Here is a 19,379-nt window from a genome sequence, read left to right as displayed (position 1 = left end):
GTTTTTAATGTAGAATGATAGAGAGTTAAGAATCTCTCCATTACATGCTTTCAGGAGCACAAAAAATTTCCTGAAACAAAAGTCAAAGGATGAACAGGGAAAGTTGCACTGGCACTTCAAATAGAATGGCACTGAAATTCTGAATGTAATTTTATACTAACTATATTTCTCCACTACCTATGTATTTTTCTGTTAAAATGATACATATAAATAGCATCACTGTTCTGCAAGTTAAAAACATACTTTCCATTCTCCCTTGGAAAAAGTCTTGCACTTCTCCAGAAAGGTAAATGAGAAAAAATCTACAGCACAATAGATGAGGGAAAGTTGTTTCCATTCACTTTTGTGTGTGCTGTACTTAGAAAGAGTTGAAAACTGTACTCCAGGAACTGTTATTTCAGAGGTGAAATAAACACATGCAGAATTACAGCAATTACTCATCATGTTGTTCATACCAGTGGGTATCAAAGACTCACCTTTGTAGGCGAAGTGACAAGCTTTGGGACTAATCCTTTGTAAACACTTGCACCAGTTCCAATCCTCGTTGTCTGAGAATGAAGACCTCCTGCTACTGGGAATCCAGATACCTGCATTTCTTTCGTAGTGCCCTTTTTAATTACTAGCATCCTTGGAGATCTAGATTTAGGATTCAAAGGGTAGTCTGGAAAAAAGAACAGTGAGTGTACAAATACACACGCATATATATGTGTTGGGTGCCTGTGTATACAATCTTGCTTTTCTATTTCAAAAGGTACTGCACAGGCATACAGTCCAGAGCAAACAAGTGTAAACCAGGAAGTTTGTCCACTATCAGTTTCACAAATAACACACTGTACAAATCTGGATAAAAAAAGGGTCTCTTCAATTTTCTACACTATTTATAAAATATTTCACTTGGCAAAGCAAGAATTTTACTTTCAAAAAGTAATTATATTCTTCAGAGAACCCAGCTACACAGTTCTGGTTTGCAAATCTAAAATGCAAATACTATTAGTTGATAGTTACCTTATGTACAGGGTTAACCCTCCAGGGGGAGTGACCTTGAACCTGACCCTAGGTGGTCTTCACCCTTCCCCCACGGGTGAGTCTGAACACGACCAGGTGATGGTCAGCCCACTCCCCCTTCCTGTCTAAAGGTCTATAACAGCAGAGGGACTTCCTGTTCTCTCTCTCTCTGCATTCCCTGCCTCCCTGCTTACCAGCATCACCATCCTGTTCCTGGTTCTTACCACGTGGCCATCACCCACGAGGTGGACAAACCCATTACCATCAAAAATCTGGTTGTATTTACACATTTTGTATTTGTTTTCCCTTCCCTATACCTTTGTAACTTCCCTACCTCAGATACCTCTTAAATTTATTGTTAAACTTTTCTTCTTTTTAACTTCCAAATCAGAGTGAGATTATTTATTTGGGTGTGTTTATCTTTTCCTCTCTCTACATCCAATTCCTCTCTTTTTGGGAAAGAAGGAGGAAGAGGGAAGGGCACTCTATAAAATTGTTATTGGTTCTATCAAATATATTTGAGTCTCTGGGAATTTAAATTAGAACTGAGACACCTTATCTTCAAAAGAGATTCATATTTCTCATTAAGGTTACTAAGAGAATACTTAAATTTGTTAACAGCTCACTGTGGAGCCAAATGGTCCATGCTGCAGCTCTATAAACATAAGATAAGACATACACTACACTAGATGACAGTAAAGACTAGTTTCTCTATCTGCACATCTCAGATGCACGTAGCAGAACATCTGAAGCTTACATTTCCGCATTCAAGAGAGAACTAAGAGACATAGTCAGCTAATATATGAAGTTACTAACCTTTAAAGTTTGACATCTATTAAAAATCTAAAATTTTCCAAAAATGAAAAAAAACCCACCACTTTTTGCACATGTACTCTAATCCTGCATTAACAGCCCTTTCCAAAATTATCTGCTCTCACTGCAAGCATTTCTATTTCAGAGTCCTACACTTAAAGTCCTACATTTAAACTCCTACAAGCATTAAATTACTTCAGCTTTGTTTAGCAAGTAGGTATTACAAAATATCCATGGTGACTGTATACTTAGCTCTTACTGAACTTTATGAAAGGACTTTTCACAGTACTCATGTGCTCCCATAACAAATAGACAAGGTAAGCTCTTATGCAAGAGAAGCATACATTTTTAACAGGCAATCAGAAGGAGATGGTAACATTTCTCCTGTTCTGAATATTGTTTCCTTTAAAAAGGAATAATAATAGCTTTAATTTCAGTTTTTAAGAAACAAAACAAGGCTTCCAATAGCAGAGCAAACTAAGATACCAAGCTGTAAACTGTAATAAGCCACTTAGCTGTAGCCATATGACTTGTCCCTTCAAAACTATTCTGTGATTTTACATAATAAAATCATTCTTTCCTTTGCTTGTAAAGGGTGATACATAAAAAGGCCTCAAGAGCTTGCCCTCCTTCACATCAAACTGAGTCACCTCACATCACACAGCAGCCACAGCTGGAATCCTGCCAGATGCTAAGTAACTTTTCCCAGTTTGGTTAGGAAAGAATTTACTTATCACTGTCCATCTATGAAAAGACAACTGCACTTGCCTACAGAAGAATGGAAAACAGTGGGGAAAGTATGAGAAGGAATCACTAAACTGAAGTATCATTTAAAATACACAAAAAGTTTCAGATGAGCAAGATTTTAGTAGTACTTTCCATGTTTAATTGAAGTAAATGATTTATCTTCATAAAGAGGAAGGTTTTTATTTTATTAGTAAATTTACTTATTCAAAACCTGTGCAGTCTATAGCTGTCACCTCCTTAAGGTCAAACAATTGACTACACAAAGCCACAGAAAGTAAAGTAGTAGTAAAATTTACTTGGATAAGAAAATCCCAGACTGCAGCTCAGTTCAAGGCTTATTTTCAGAATTGCATTTGTTACATAGTAATTTGTAAACACAATCAACAGCTTAAGATATTTTCCTCCAGGAAGAGACTCCTAAACCTCTACAAGCTAACCTGCTTTTCCTAGTCCTCCAGCTCTAATTAGTCAGAGGAAATGTTAGTTCTGGGCCACTCAATTCAAGAAAGATGTTGAGGTGCTGGAACATGTCCAGAGAAGGGCAACAAAGATGGTGAGGGGCCTGGAGCACAAATCCTATGAGGAGAGGTTGAGGGAACTGGGCCTGTTTAGCCTGGAGAAGAGGAGGCTCAGGGGTGATCTTATTACTGTCTACAACTACCTGAAGGGGCATTGTAGCCAGGTGGGGGGTGGCCTCTTCTCCCAGGCAACCAGCTATAGAACAAGGGGACACAGTCTCAAGTTGTGCCAGGGTAGGTATAGGCTGGATGTTAGGAAGAAGTTCTTCACAGAGAGAGTGATTTCCCATTGGAATGGGCTGCCCAGGGAGGTGGTGGAGGCACTGTCCCTGGGGGTCTTCAAGAAAAGCCTGGATGAGGCACTTAGTGCCATGGTCTAGTTGATTGGATAGGGCAGGGTGATAGGTTGGACTGGATGATCTTGGAGGTCTCTTCCAACCTGGTTGAGTCTATGATTCTATGATTCTACAACATGGAATGATACATCTACAACATCTCCAGATAGCAATCAATTCGCTGGTTTAGTTGACCTACCTTCATTGCCTCTCCCTTTGAAAATAAAGTTGAAGTTATATTCTTGATATCTTTACTAAATCAGATGTCTGTTTTCTTCTAGTAAACAATCCTAGTTGTGGCTGCATCTACAGACCAACAGACTAACAATCAAACTCAAGTGTTAACTCTCCAGTAAGAAGATGCTGACACTGTAAAAACATTGAAGCTTCCTGAGTTTCAGTCTATACCTTTACAACACAAATGTGTATCTTTACAATGCTTAACAAAAATTCATGTGCTTCAAATACAACTCCTTTAGATCTCTGCTACAATTTTACATTTTAAAAATATCAAAAATACTTACCCCACACACTTGTAGCCGAAGATTTATTCTGCTTTCGTTCCCTCTCATATTCGGGATTCAAAGACGGCTGAAAAAGTTTTATCATGATTAAAAAGTCTTGAATCTGAGATCAATGAAATAAAGAATCACAATATAGACTAGACATTTTCCACCATGTCTCAAACAGGTTAGTGCTCACTTTCTAATCTTTTCCAACATAAGACCACAGGCAGCAGTCAGTAACATTACACAATCTGTCCAGAAAAACAAAAAAACAGTGATGCATAGTTCTTCAAAGAAACTCATCCTTCCTCTTACAATCTATAACTCTAGGTTGAAGCATAAGATCTCAAAAAGCCATTGGCAGAAACATCACTTTGCTCATAATTCAGATTTCCAGTACGGCAAATCTGTAGAATTTCATACATACATATACCATTAAACTGGAACCTAATTGGAGTTTCACTTAAACACTTAACATGACAATAATAAACAATTATAAAAACTGAATATGAAAGCAGAAACCAGTTACTCAACAAATGACTAATGCCCTTTTATCTACAGAAAGAGTAATCCCTCATATATGATGATCTAAAACCAGTGAAATTGCATGAAGCAGTTCATAATGGACAAAATGGCACTTCATAGACACAACGAAGCCTTGTTCATTATAACTAAATTAACTTACAAAATCCTCAGCAGCAAACTGTTTGGTTACTTCTTTGTCTTCCTTTTTCCCAGTTCTACCATCAGATGCATAGTTTTCATACAATCCTTGACTTTTTCCACAGTAGAAGGAGCTGGTACGAGTACGGGAACATCCACCATAGTATCCTCCACGATGATGTATATTTTCTATACCACTTCTGCCTTGTGAGCGCCAACCATTCCTCTCTTTTCTCCCAAAATACCCTTAAATTTTTCATTTTTAAAGAAATGCAATTACATATAATTCTTAAAGAGTATTCTACTTTTGAAAAATTGTTAGAGAAGATGCAATAGCATGGCCAACTTAAGTTTTCATTCACATAAGCAGCAGGAAATTATCTTACAAAACAGTGCCAGAGAAAAAGGATAGTAGGTCTACCACAAGACAAGTCAACTTCCTTTTGTAGCTGGCCATTTTTAAGTTTTGGGTAGAATATTAACTCAACGTTTTTATTAAGAGAGAAATACATCTGAAATTACACTGCTTTAACCAACCCTTAGTCAACCTCACTCAGAAGATCTACCTTGCCATTACCTCTATTTCACTGCAGAATAAGAATCTGGCATAGGATCGCTATTACCATCAGACTATTTTTCTAGCTAGTGATCACAAACAATGATATAAAGCTAAGTTATACCTCCACTAGACCGTCCAATGTTAGGATCAAACCCATCTGAAAAGCTGTGCCTTCTGAGATTTGCTTCATAAGGAGTCTTCATCCACAAAAAATTTTCCGAATGTTTCTCAAAGTTTGGTGATGACTGTAAAGGAGCACAAGTAGTAGACCTGAGATATCTTATAACAAAATTGAATTATCAGAGCTGCATGATGCACATTACATGGTATACACATGTTCAGAGCTATGTCACCATCTCCCATGATACCAAAGTGGAAGCAGTACCTTCTGCTTCAGGACACTGAATAGTGCTGAGGACCACACTTCTGATACAAGATAAAAATCCCAAATGTCAGTTTTGTTTTGACAACAGATTCCTTTGCTGCATGATGTGTTGCAGCAAAGGAAATCTTTTTTAGAAGTGAGAAAGGACAGGAAATCACAATTTGGAAGGCAGAAAAAACGTCTAGGATCTTAATTTGAGTGGTCAGGAACTACAGATATGCATGCCATAGAATGCAAGGAGTTACTTTCACCAGAGGTAGCTGTACCCAAAAAAAGTTCATTTTACTGGTTCTCTCATTACAATCTAGTAAGGCAAACACCATTATTTATTAATCTTATAAATATTTATATATACTTATAATCAAATACATCAAAACTAAATATAACCAAGTGAGATCTAATCAGAAGTATTTATCAAATTAGCAATGTAAGCAGGCAAGGTAGAAATTTTAAACAAACAGGTTTTTAATATATCGCTAGGAAGTACTTTGTAAACTAAAACGTCAAATTGAGAACACCACTCAGAAATCAAAACATGTCCTCTCTAGAACTCCTTCTTCAGGTGATTAAACCAAAAATGGACCATGTCTTATAAGCAGATGCCTTGCTTATTAATTCTGTCTAGCTTTACTATTTGAACATTTTAACATTTCTTTCACTGCTACATCTTAAAAGATCAGGAATGAATTTTTATTCTGAAAAAGCTCACTGATATTCATACACATCTCCCTGTGAGCAAGAACCAGCAGCTGTGCTACCCAGCACCTTGCTGCCACACAGCCAGACTTTGATGCGGGTGAGGCAAAGCCTCCTTCCGTCCCAACAGACTTACTATGTGCATATATGCCCATTGTATTGCACACATGAAGAAAGATTCAATACTTCCCAGAGCCAGAAGAAATACAAATGCATGTAACTGTGTGGAAATGTACTGTGTCAGTAAACTGACCTTAATAGTTCCAGAGAACAAAAATATTACTGCACCCAAAGCACGAACTTTACTGCCTGAAGCTTACTCCCTCTCCAGGCAGAGTAACATCCAGCCAAAAAAAACCCACAACGGTATATGGCTGAAAATGAAAGCCCCTAATTTGTTTCAGCAGTAATTATCCACTACTTTCTACTCAACCTACGTTAATATTTAAAGTACGCCACAGATCAAAGAGGGGGGCTGAAAAAAAATACTCCAAATTCCGCAAAGATCATGTAGTTTGCATTTTCCCCACACGATGGCGGTACCAGTCCATCAAGCTTACTGCGGCAGAGATCACAGTAAAGGCTGTGATCAACAGGAAATCTATCGACAAATTCTGGAAACTGTAAAGTTATCTGACTAGGCTCAGCCATCCAAGAAAGCAAGAAACACCTATTTTTAAGAGTAAGACGAAAATTTATTGATTAACGTTAAGCTAAACTAAGCCTACAAAAAGTGAGTTTACCAGTCAGTCTGCAAGCTCTTCATACATGTTTTACAGTAATCCTTTCTGAGAAGTTTCATCCATATCCCATGAGGGCTTTACTAGCCGCACCACCTTTCCATTTCTATCTCCCCCAATGCAATACTGCACTGAAAGCTACTGAGCAAAGTGTCCAGAAATTTATATAGACATTTATCCCCAGGAAGAAAGATGGATTTCAGTCAAGTGTAATCTCTGTCAGACTGCAGAAGATCATTCATGATCCTACCTTCCTGGCATTTGTTTTTTCTAATATTAGCCTTTACTTATGAAAGGAAAAGCTTCAGCTATCCAGGATTGACATGGAAAAACAAGCTTAAATAAAATACAATTCATAGAGATATCTCTTCAGGTAAATAAAAAATGACCAGGAAGAGTTTGGTTTCTCCTCTTCAAGGCTAAAACGTAGTTGATGCCACAGCCTCACTCCAATTCCATTCTGATTAATACATGAGACAGCCTGCCTTCCACATCTGATCCTTCCTCTTCCCCATTCTCACCTCTCTTATCTGCTCTTTTTATATGCTTTCTTGACAAATGGGAAACAGAAATAAAAGAATGTGCTCTAGGAAATGGAGAGCACAGAGGTCCATAACACTAGAGACCTTCCTCTCTATCTTATACAGGAATGACAGGACAAGCCCTATTCTATAAACTAAGAATCACTATACAGCAGCTAGGATGAAAAAGACTTTGCAGGTGGCTAATATGCAAAAATGCTGTGTAGTACAGAATGCTGATCAATGAGGGATGAGGTAACAAGAAAATAAGCCTCCGACCATGAGGCACAAAAACTACAGTGAAGAAAATATACCACTATGGGCCTTCTGCAAGACACTGAACGTCTATCTAATCCCCTTAAGGCAAAGAATCAAGGGCTATAGCCAGATCCAAAATATATGCTTGCAACTAAAATTTCCCATCATTCAGGAACAAGGAAACATTACAACCTATACATCATAAATAGAAGGAGTACTGGAGTAGTTCTGGAACTTAGGCTTATCATGCTATATCGACCATAAGTATGCAGGTAAAATTCTTCCACCAGATTCTTGAAATATGTGATCAAGATAGTTTTGTTATTGTGAATTCATAGTAAACTACAATTACTTTTCCAACTGAAAGTGTATTTAATTGAAAAAGGGAAAAAAATAAGGGAAAAAAAAAAAGGCCAATAATTAAATGTATCAAAACTCAAGTAGAATGAAAACAAACAGAAGGAATTTTGGCCCTTGCAGCCAAGAAGGCCAATGGGATCCTGGGGTGTATTAGCAAGAATGTGTCCAAACAGATAAAGGATGGTTCTCCTCCCTCTCTACTCTACTCTAGTGAGACACCGTCTTGAGTACTGCATTCAGTTTTGGGTTCCCCAGTTTAAGAGGGACAGAGATCTGTTGGAGAGGGTCCCGCAAAGGGCTAAGGATGATTAGGGGACTGGAAGACCACCTGATGATGAGAGGCTGAAGGACCTGGGGCTTTTTAGCCTGGAGAAGAGAAGACTGAGAGGGGATTTAATAAATGTTTATACTGAGGGCTGGGTGTCAGGAGGTGGGGGACAGGCTTTTCTCACTTGCTCCCTGTGACAGGACAAGGAGCAATAGATGTAAGCTGCAGCACAGGGGGTTACACCTCAACACAAGGGGGAACTTCTTCACTTTAAGAATCACAGAGCACTGGAACAAGCTCTCCAGAGGGAGAGACTTTCAAGGCCTGTCTGGATGTGTTCTTCTGTGACCTGAGCTAGATTGTATGGTCCTGCTCTGGCGGGGGATTGGACTCGCTGATCTCTTTGGGTCCCTTCCAGCCCCTGACATCCTGTAATCATCCTTGAACAGATAGGCCTGACATTCCCACAACAGCAACCGAGAGTTACTTGTGGACTACACTAAACAAAGAAGCTAGCTAAGTCAGTGCAGAAGAAAGATAAATAGAGCAGTATGAATAAGGACATTCAAGGACTCAATTTAAACTGCATGCATGTATGTGTGTGTATGCAAATACAAGCAATGGAAGCACAACTAACACTGATATCTAACTGCACACTTAATAGCACAACCTATTTCTGTAAGTTTATGAAGGCTAAACATTTCCCATGGGCATGAAAGACAGCAAGAAACTTAAATACATTAAAGTGAGGCAAGGCCACTCTCATAGCTGCAGATAGGGATACTGCATTCAAAAGATTATAACCATGAATAATCTACAATAGTGGAATACATGACAGGATTCTGAATGTCCAGTGCTGCCTCTGCATTCATGCCAACTAAGAGAGAGCAGAAGAACAGGCCAGGAAAAAAGAAACACTTACAAGGCACACATATTCATGACTCCCTAGAACATTTACAAAACCTAATGATTCAGAAATGGCTATTTCCTGCTTCCAAGCTAACAATCACACTGCATAATCTAAGTGAAACAATTAGAGTAAAAACGTATAACTATTTGAAAGGTCTACACTCCGGTGGCCAAAGCAAGCATTCCACCAGCAACTGAAGAACCATTTCAGAAGGTCTGTTTCAAAAGCATTAATTTCTTAAGTCACTTGGACAATGAAATAACACTTTGGTAAAATCTACAGGACAGAGTAAAACCAGAAGCAGGAACATCAAGCACATGCCCTTGTCTTGGTAATTCTAATACAAAATGCATTAATCAGTGTCAAACTCCTGGTGAAAACAATCTTAATCCAGCAACAACTCTGATAATGTGGCCAGGCATCTGCTTACTTCCATGAACTCAGCTGCTCAAGCTAAAACCTCTACCAGAGGTATGAGCTTGACAACCATTGTATAAGGATTTAAATCCCAACAAGATCTGCTAGCTACTACCTGTTAGCACTGTATTCATAAAGAGAACTGCATTTTTACTGTGAATGTTATGACATATACACTTCTCTAATGGAAGTCCCTGTTCAAAAGAACAACAAAGAAAATACCTTTGTTGCTGATGGTGGAGTTGGAAAACTAAGCCAGGATGGAGCAAAGTCATGCTGCGCCATTTAGGTCCAGTCTCTCCAAATCAAACAAACGAGGTCTTAGCACCTCATGGCAGGTCCCTGCAATTGGAAAAAACAGAAATGAGTACTTTTCAAATTCCTACGCTACAGGAGGATTACACTTGTGGTGTTTTAATACTGATTTCTCTTCTGATTTCTGCCATTAATTTCTAATTGTTCTATCACATTTACAGTATCACATGTGTACTTTCATTCCCAAAGTGTCACACTCATCAAATGTATCACAAGTATTGTGAAAATATAACTACAACTTTACTTCCTTTATTTCCTTTTATAGATGGCATAAAACAATCTTATGTAAGGTCAGATCCAGAAAGTTATGGCAAAATTAATTTGTGGAAATGCTTTCTGCTACTATCTAGAATGGATTTCAAGAACTATTTCATTAGCTTGCTAAAAGAAGCTGATTTTAATTATCTCAAAAACTTAGGTCTCAGGTGCCAATAAAAGCTCCTTATGAAAAAACCTAGACACCTGGGGCCATCACAAACCCCATATTATGATTAGAGTCAACAGACAGAGTCTACACATTCAGAAACAGTGTCAAAGTCCAATAAAATTATCTAGTTTGACAAGAGGCAAGAGAAGTAATGGTTTAAGACTAAAACCCAAGAATACTTTTTCTATCTGGTGCTCTCCTCACAGCTCAGAAAACATCTCTCAATAAGCAAGACAATGCAGAATAATGAGAGCTACATTACCTGAAGCACAAAAATGAAATAAATGGATGAAATGCTGCCTGAATTAAGAGTATCTGAATCATGCTCTGCAGATACACACTGTAAAATTTTAAGTATGATATACAGACACTATTAGAAATTCAGCCAGTGAAAACATAGTTCATTTCACAGAGAGACCCAAATAAATGTGTATTCACTAACACTGCAAAAGAGATGGAAGATCTATTAGCCAGTGAGTATAGATGTAGTTCAATTTATTCGAAAAGAAGAGAAAGTTTTACTAAGAGCAGTGGAATTTGAACCTGATAACTGATAACTATTGTTTAATTATGACCTAGATCAGGCTATTGCAGATCTCCAGTGACAGATGAGACTATTTCAGCTTCTAAAAGAAAGTCTAACAGATAAATCTGTTGAATAATTGCACTTGGTTAAGATCATTGTTTGTTTCATGCTGTGAGCTCAGACTTAATCTTTCAGGTGCCTTTGATACCAGAGCTAAATTGTTAGGTAAAACTCACAAAATCCTTTGTATTTAGACATGTTTTAGAGGTATGCCTCACTCAAATACATTTTTATAAATTACTTTGTTCAGGTCACTCAACAGTAAAATAACTTCAAGGAAAAAAAAATCCAAGACATTTTCTAAATAATTCAACTATGTCAAGACTAATGAAAACACAAATGAAGAAAATACTGGAGTCACAAAACTGCCACAGAAAAAGACTTGTGATAGTACCCAGATTAATCAACATAGGAGATGCTAAATCAAGAAACAGCAAATCGAATGTGAGCAGACTGCAGCAAAAGAAAAAAAAAAATCCCCCTTCCCTCAGATGTATTTCTCAGCTCCAAGCAGGAGAATCATGAATGCTTTAGAAAGCAAAGATAGAACAGCACAAGACCAAAACCCAAATCTGCAGACTGAGGTACTTACGGCCTACAAAACACAAAGGGTGAGATCAGGTTTATACTGAATAACAACACAAGAAAGGATCCAAAAAGTATTACCAAGTTAATGATGAATTAACTGTTACGTATGGGACAAAGGCAGTAATAACATGATTTCCTAATAATTTCCTCTTTCTATTTTCAAAAAACTAGCTGCACTTACTAACAATACTATTTCTGCAATTGTCATGAAACTTAATAACACTCCTAGCTTCTAACTTTTGTACATAAATCAAGGGCTCAGGTGAGATTTGCTAAGTATCAAATATCCAAGGTCTGAAAAAGTGCTTTTTAACAGAGCTCTGTCCATAGCTCACTAATACTGGGTGTATATTTCTTCCCCCAAAAAATTATTCCAGAAGCATATTCAAGTGTTCCTCATGGTCTCAGTTCTTACTAAAAGCTCTACAAACGTTTCTGATAGTGCTGCTCCATCAGATGATCAATCCTTTTCCTACAAAGCTGTACAGTGAAGTAGTAAACACTGAGGCCTGGCCAAAATTACACATGTAAAAATTACACTCAAGAGCAAAAAGTCAGCCAAGTACCTGTAAATTTCAGTAAGTTCATGAAATACTCTTTTTAAGCTTAAATCTTCCATGCAGCTTTGATGAAAGAACCATAGTAAAAAAAAAATACCTATTTTCAGACCACTATCTAACTAGTTTCACAGGTTTACAGTTAAAGACTACAAAGAAAAGGAACTATTGCAGATGCTGACCTCCACACAACCAAGGTCAAGGAAACACTTCCTCATCTGATTGTACATATTATTTGTCTGACAATCAGACATGGGAAAATTTGGTATTTTTTATTATCATTAAACCTTACTAACTTCTAGTAGGCACAAATACCCTTGTCATTAATTGTGAAACAATGGATCAAGAAAGGATAAATATTAATATCTTTCTTAAAACTATATTTTAGAGTGCAAAGCCTACCCAGCTTTAACAATTCCACTACCAGTTATTGTATTTTTAGATACACTAGCTTTCTGATCTTGCTTATTCTGGAATGTGTTTTAATACCAAAACATTTTCATCGCAACCACAAGCTCCATTTTGATGATCTGGTAAGAATTCAGTAGCTCTAGAATACTCTTGACTCTCAGGGAGGTTTTTGCTGTAGACTGAAAACAGATCAGAAAAAGTGAGAATAGGATGTCAGCAAGACCACTTTGCTGCCACTGCAGGACTTGCTATGCATAAAGACCTCATGATCAGCTTGGCTGACAAACACCAGTTTGCTCCTTGCTTGCTTTCCATCTTAAGTTAGACCAACGATTAAAACTACCATGTTACTCTGCAACACATCCCACTACTGACCTAAACTATCACCAGCAGAGACATTTCTGCATTATATGTCCCCTAAAACACTTGCAACCTCTGTCTGGGCTTGTACAATCTACAGATTTGTGATTTAAATAATTTCTGAAATTACTGAAGAGGACCTTTAGAAATTTACTTGATACATGCTTCCAGCTTGGCACCAAACAAGACTTGAGAAACCAGACAAATATATAAGGCAAATCAGCAATTTAGTTTTGAAGAACGCTTCTGCCTTTTGGAAACACAGGATTAGTTAAAATTAAAAAACAAACAAACAAACAAAAAACAAACCCCCAAACAAACCAAAACAAAAAATCCAACAATTAAAACCAAGCAACACGCACACACCAAAACAAAACAAAAACACACACACGCAAAAAAAAAAAAACAACTAGACAAACAAAAAAACCAACCACAACAAAAATTAAGACAAAAAAAATTAAATAATTTGCATAGAATTATAGTCAGTAGCATGCCACCATCCAAGCATCGACAAGAAACTGTGGTTATTATACTGACAGACCTGAAGAGCCCATTTTTTTGCCAGCAGGCCTTCTCTCAGATACGCAAAATGCAATGGATCAGTTGCTGCTCATGAACATGGGAAAAATAGCTGCTGTAATTCCAGCATTAATACAGTTATTACAAGTAAGCTTACTGAGGTCAACACCACAGATCCAAACACTAACCCTGCATTTTCAGAAACTCTCTTGATAATTTTAAATGTAGGGTCAATATTTACCACTGAATGTTTGTCACCATTCACTAGCACCATAAACTTAAATTACATCTGCCACTCTTTAACCAAAAGCATCACAAAGGCTTAGGTTGTCTATCACTGAAGTAGAGCTTCAGAATTCTCGAGAGGCAAGAAAAAGAGGCTGAAATGCCGCTCTTCTCACACCGTGCCCCAGTTACTCCACGGGTGGCCTCACCAGGGCTGGAGATAGACTCCCCTCCATCTGCTTGCAACATTCTAATGCAGCCCATTGAGATGACGGTTACTTTCTTAAGAGGACAGTGCTGGCTCAGGGTTGACGACTTCTCCAACAGGACCCCCAGCTCCTCCTCTGCATACGTGCTTACCAGCTAGTCAGCCTCCAGCATGCACTGGCATACGCAGCTACTACTACTCACCAGAGGCAGGCCACTGCATTTTCCCTTTGCTGAATTTCACGAGGATTTTCTGTTCAGTTCTCCATCCCACACAGGTTCCTCTGAATTGCTGACAGTAAACTCTGTCCCACTGTATGGAACTTCAATAAAGATACCGAACAGTATGAACCCTGGGGTAGGACAGTAACAGCTTCCTCCAACTGCCTTTGTGACACTGATGACAACTCTGATGCAATGTCTCTGGATATTCCACCAGTTTTTAACATACCACATGATTCACTTCCCTACACATACTATGTTAACCTTCTCCATGAGGCTGTCATGGAAGACTTTGTCAAAAGTTTTACTAACCCAAGAATCAGCATGATCCATTGCTCTCCCGTCATCTACCAAGCTACTCACCTCATTGTGCAGGTCAATTAGCTTGGCTAATAATAATGATGAAACCATTCTGACTGCTCCCTCTCACCTTCCTGTCTTCCAGGAGTTTGAAAGCTTTTTTCAGGATCAATCGCTATACAGACTTCCCAAGGTCTGAAGGCTGATCAGCTTTTAGTTCAACAGATCCTCCTTCTTACCCTTCCTGGCAGGGCTAATAAATTGTAGTAGTAGTAAAGAGCTTCTCCCAAGACTCTTCAGTCCTCTCAACTACATGCAAGGGCCTTAGAATCCATCAGCTACCTCCCTCTGCACTCATGGGAACACCCTACCAAAACCCATGGATTTATATGCATTTTTACTTGTTTTCTAACCTGATTCTTTTTGCACACAGGTAAAGAAAAAAGAAATACACAGCAGAACTTAAAGAATACCAGGACATGAGATCAGACGCTATTTCCACCAAATCCGAGGGCCTGTTGCTTAACTTGTCTAACCATTACTGATATGGCAGAGGAAAGAATCTCACTCTTGAAGAGATCCAACTTCAGAAAAATGAGAGCCCAATGACTCTGTTGTCTTAAAACAGCGCATGTGGTAGGGCAGGGCTGGCAACCCCTAACTATTCTATTCTCTCAAACAAGGCGTGGCATTACCTGGTCTGAATAGACAGCATGATGGTTTTAATGGCCTGAATAGGAAAGATGCTGGCCTAGCAGTATAGCTTCACAATTAAAAGAGACAATTTCTGTGGAGGCAGGAATTCCCTCTCTCCTTATTTTAAAACCACTGTAACAGTGCTGCTGAAAGGCCAATGTGCACAGTCACTCATGCACTTCCTGACGGCCAAAATAGCATTAAAGGACTACAGCTTCCAGCGTCCACGTATTGCACCTACCACCGAAGACTGCCATCAAGAACTTGAGACCTTGAGGAAACCAAGAGGGGTGATATTTTTGTTTTACTCTTACTTCTTAACTCTACTTGTTCCTTTCCTCATTCTACCCATTCTCCTTTTACTTCAGTCCAATCTAATAAACCCAACTCATCAATCATTTGGCATCAGTTCACTTTTACTTATTCCAAGGGAAGTTTATTAATCTTAGCACAACTCTTCCTGCTGCCCAGTGCTGGCTCAAGATATTGGGTCATGACAACAGAGATCTGCACAACTGCACAAAATAAAAACATATCCCTAGCCCAGAAAACCATCCTCAATATTTAAGGCAGGTTTCATTACTTCTGGAGAGGTATATTTTTCTGAACTATCAAAAGAATGAAAATAACTTTGCTTCTTTGTAATGTCCCAGCATGGAGAAACAGATAAAAATGGTGAAATTGACATAAGGAGAAGATTGGACAGTGTAATAGTAAAATAGCCAAAATACCTACAGACTAAAAGTTTTATTTACTAGAAGGCTGAACAAAATTTTACAGGAAAAATACATTTCAAAATAATGCTAAGAATTAGGAAACAAAAAAAACTTACACGTGAACCCAGAAACTAGGAACAAAGGAAAAATAGTTCCGTGCTTTCAGCACCTACACTTCTTGTGTTCCGCAGGTAGCCTGTATTATTTTACAAGAAGCAGCTTCTGTGACACTGTTTCAGAAACTCTCAGAAGATTATTAAAGTAAAAGCCAATATAAACTCGAATAGGAACATTTAAAGCTCTAGTGGAGCATCAAATTATTAACTGGAAAACAAAGCAAACAGACTAACAAAAAAAGCTGAACAAAAAAATCCAAAAGTAAGTCTGTGTGACACCTTGGAAAAGCATGACTATCTAACAGGAAGGCAAATGATGCACACAAGTTTCCAGAGGGAATTTTTGAAATGGAAGCATTTATACTGATCACAGATCACTGAGAGTAAGACAAGCATGTAGAGTCAAACTGTAACAATCGATTTTTTAACCATTTAAAGCCAACACCTCGATTTAGAAGAGCTTAGTAAAAATCAAATTAAAAAATCCTAAGGAAAGCCAGTCTTCATTTCTGCTTAGAGGTTGCGTTCTTTACATGAGGATCAATCACCTAAAGTACACTTTGTTTCACACAAGGGTGTCAAATGTTTGCAGACTTAGAGGGACATTAGAGTTCTAAAAAGCCCAGCTGCTGCTCTTTATTGTGTAATTTCCTTTCTATATAGAGATATGGTTCACAAGCAACAAGAGTTTACATCATTTTTGTGAATCAAATATTAACATTACACCAATTCACCCTTTAGGAAATCTTTTAGAAGATAGGGGAGGGGGAGAAAAGTGGAGGGAAGAGGGGATAGGGGACAGGAGAAAGAGGCATGCCAAGTTTCATCCAAGCTCATTTACGATAAGGTCTGCAAATAATTCCCCTCACAGGAAAGAATTCACTCTTAGTGCTAAAATATAAAGACAGATTCCCCAGAAGTTACTGATAAACTACACCACTGTTGCACTGTTTTATCCACACATTTTAAACAGCAGAATCACATTAAAATGGAAAGGGGGAAAAGAAGCATAAAATACCTTAACTTGTGAAGTACTAAAAAGTTAAGTACCTACACAATTTCCCTCTATCATTTCACAGGAGGAAATTCCACTTAAGCTTTGTTGCGAATTTAAATTCTGCTGCCTCTTGAAAGCTTTCACCAACATTTTTTTTCATGCAGCAGAGTAGCCTACTCCTTTCAAGACAGTTTCTCAATACAAATGTACTCATTTTAGGGTTCTACTAGAATAAATGCATCAGTAAGAGTCAAGCCAACAGCTATCCAGTACAAAACCTATGCTCCTAACAAGGCTTAAAGCATAAGTTTTAGAGGGCAAGAACCTTCTCTTCATAGCTGCCTGCAAATCACTTAAACTGTCAGCACTACTCAAATATACACCTTCAGAAGAAATGAAGGTGGACCAGCATGCTAGGCATTTTCTGAGAAAACCTCAATAGGCCTCACTCAAGTATGCATTTTGCTTAGGGTATAAGGGCATGGCTGTAAAACATGCCGAAATCCTTGTCAGATATATACACATACAAATAAGAACAACTGCACTTCCTAAGTGCAAACATGGTGGAAAAAAAATAAAGAAGGAAAGAATTATCCTACTAGCAAACAGAAAGATGTAAAACCACAGCTGATCTAATGAAGCTAAAGATGAAACTCTTCAATAGATGCAGAAGGGAAAGAATAAATAAGGAAGACTCATAAGTAGAGGCCTGTAGTTTCACCTCAGCTCCTGGTACAATTAGGAAGTTTATTTTGGGAGTTACTGAAAAACGCTTGAGACAATGCTCTCATTGGTCATAGCCAACACAAGTTGACAAGGGTAAAGTCCTGCTTAGCTAAACTTTCTTTTATGACAAAGTCATCCATTTGGTTGACTGAGGGAAACCACTAGACGTAGTGGTTTGGGATTTTAGCACAGCTTTTGATACTGTTTCTTACAGTATCCTGGATAAAATGTTTGGCACACAGCTAGCCAAGTCACACATTGGGTGAACAACTGGCTAAGCAGTTGAGCTCAAAGAGTTACAACAAATTGGTTTATATCAAGAGGGCAACCAGTCACCAATGGGGTTTCCCATGGCTCAATTTTTGCACTAATGCTTTTTTAAGAAATTATCAAGATGCAGAAAACAAATGCACATTAAGTTTTTACAACAACAATAAATTAGGAGGGGCTATGTGGTCCTTCAAGCATAGAGAGGCTTTACAGAGACATCTGGATAAACTCAAGATACATAAGAAATTTAAGAAGAACAAGTACTAGATTCTCCAACTGTGACAGGGCAATCATGACTATATGTATAAACTGGACAACAGCCTAACTAGTTGGTCAAGGGAGGCAATTTACTCACCTTACACTGCACTGGTGCAGTGCCGCCTCAAGTATTGTGTGCACTTTGGGGTATCTCAATACAAGAAGGACATCAACCTGTAAGAGTGTATCTAGAGAAGGGTGACCAAAATCATAAAAGGCCTCAACAGCAAGACTTTGGAGTGGCTGAGGTCATATGGTTTGTTCAGCTTGGGGAAGAGAAGGCCAAGAGGTTACTTCACCACAGTCTGCAACTTCAAGGAGAGCAGCAGAGGCACTGATCTCTCTCTGGTGACCAGCAACAGGACACAAAGATATGGAACGAAGCTGTGTCAGGTGGAGATTCAGATTGCACGTTAGGGAAAGGTTCTTTACTAGGAGTGTAGTCAATTACTGTAATAGGCTCCCTAAGGAAATGGTCAGAGTACCAAGCCTGACAAGGTTCAAGGAATTCCAGAAGCAAAGAGTTGGACTCAATGATCCCTATGAGCTCCTTCCAACTTCAGAGGTCCCGAGTCTCAATAAAGATGTCACCCAAAATAGTAATTGGGGGATGCAGCTCCAAGATTTCAATAAGAGTCTTCTGTCAAGAGGTGAAAGTATCTCATAGCATAGAAAGCTCACAGCTTGAAAAAAAGAAACATATCATTTATTTTGTGAGTTAAGAAGCAAGTGCTTCTATGACCATTGTTTATGCCATGCAACAGACAAAAAAATCCCCCCACAGATTAAATGGCCACTCATGCCTGAATTCTTTCCATTTACCAAATGCAATCAAAAAAAAGAGATTAATCCAACTAAAGGAATGGGAGATCATTCCGTTTGGTTGGTTCCTTCACATGACTCAGTTCATTAAGTCAGAACCCAGCTACACTGAAATTTGATGTAGAAGAGCCACAGCCACAAGAGATTACAGAAATGGCTTCCTATTTATGTTCTAGTTTCCATGTTTTCAAAACAACAGCAAAGTAGAAGTTAAATAACAAAACAACCAAGTCATCCAAAGAAAGCAAAATAGTGGTTACATAAACTTCTAGATACTGACTGGACAATATAAAGGACAGAACTACTTCAATTAGAATTTGTTTTAAAGTATTTGTGTGCAAGTCTTTCATTTGTGGTCAC

At 38.3% G+C, this 19,379-nt stretch overlaps 1 protein-coding gene across 8 annotated transcripts in view; it reads right to left on the bottom strand.

Annotated features, from left to right (window-relative positions):
* The window catches only part of GPBP1 (GC-rich promoter binding protein 1), a 70,224-nt gene that overhangs the window by 12,090 nt on the left and 38,755 nt on the right, over window positions 1-19,379 (bottom strand). For all 8 annotated transcript variants that reach the window (XM_064140759.1, XM_064140758.1, XM_064140756.1 and 5 more), the window contains 5 exons: window positions 9,924-10,043; window positions 5,268-5,391; window positions 4,610-4,833; window positions 3,943-4,009; window positions 477-661 (listed from right to left, as the gene is read on the bottom strand). In XM_064140759.1, coding sequence (XP_063996829.1) covers window positions 477-661; window positions 3,943-4,009; window positions 4,610-4,833; window positions 5,268-5,391; window positions 9,924-9,986 — 663 coding nt within the window. In that variant the 5' untranslated portion in view covers window positions 9,987-10,043. The remainder of the gene's footprint in view (window positions 1-476; window positions 662-3,942; window positions 4,010-4,609; window positions 4,834-5,267; window positions 5,392-9,923; window positions 10,044-19,379) is intronic.

Source organism: Pogoniulus pusillus, chromosome Z (assembly GCF_015220805.1).
Source record: "Pogoniulus pusillus isolate bPogPus1 chromosome Z, bPogPus1.pri, whole genome shotgun sequence".
NCBI lineage: Eukaryota > Metazoa > Chordata > Aves > Piciformes > Lybiidae > Pogoniulus > Pogoniulus pusillus.
This window is presented reverse-complemented; position numbering and strand designations above follow the sequence as displayed.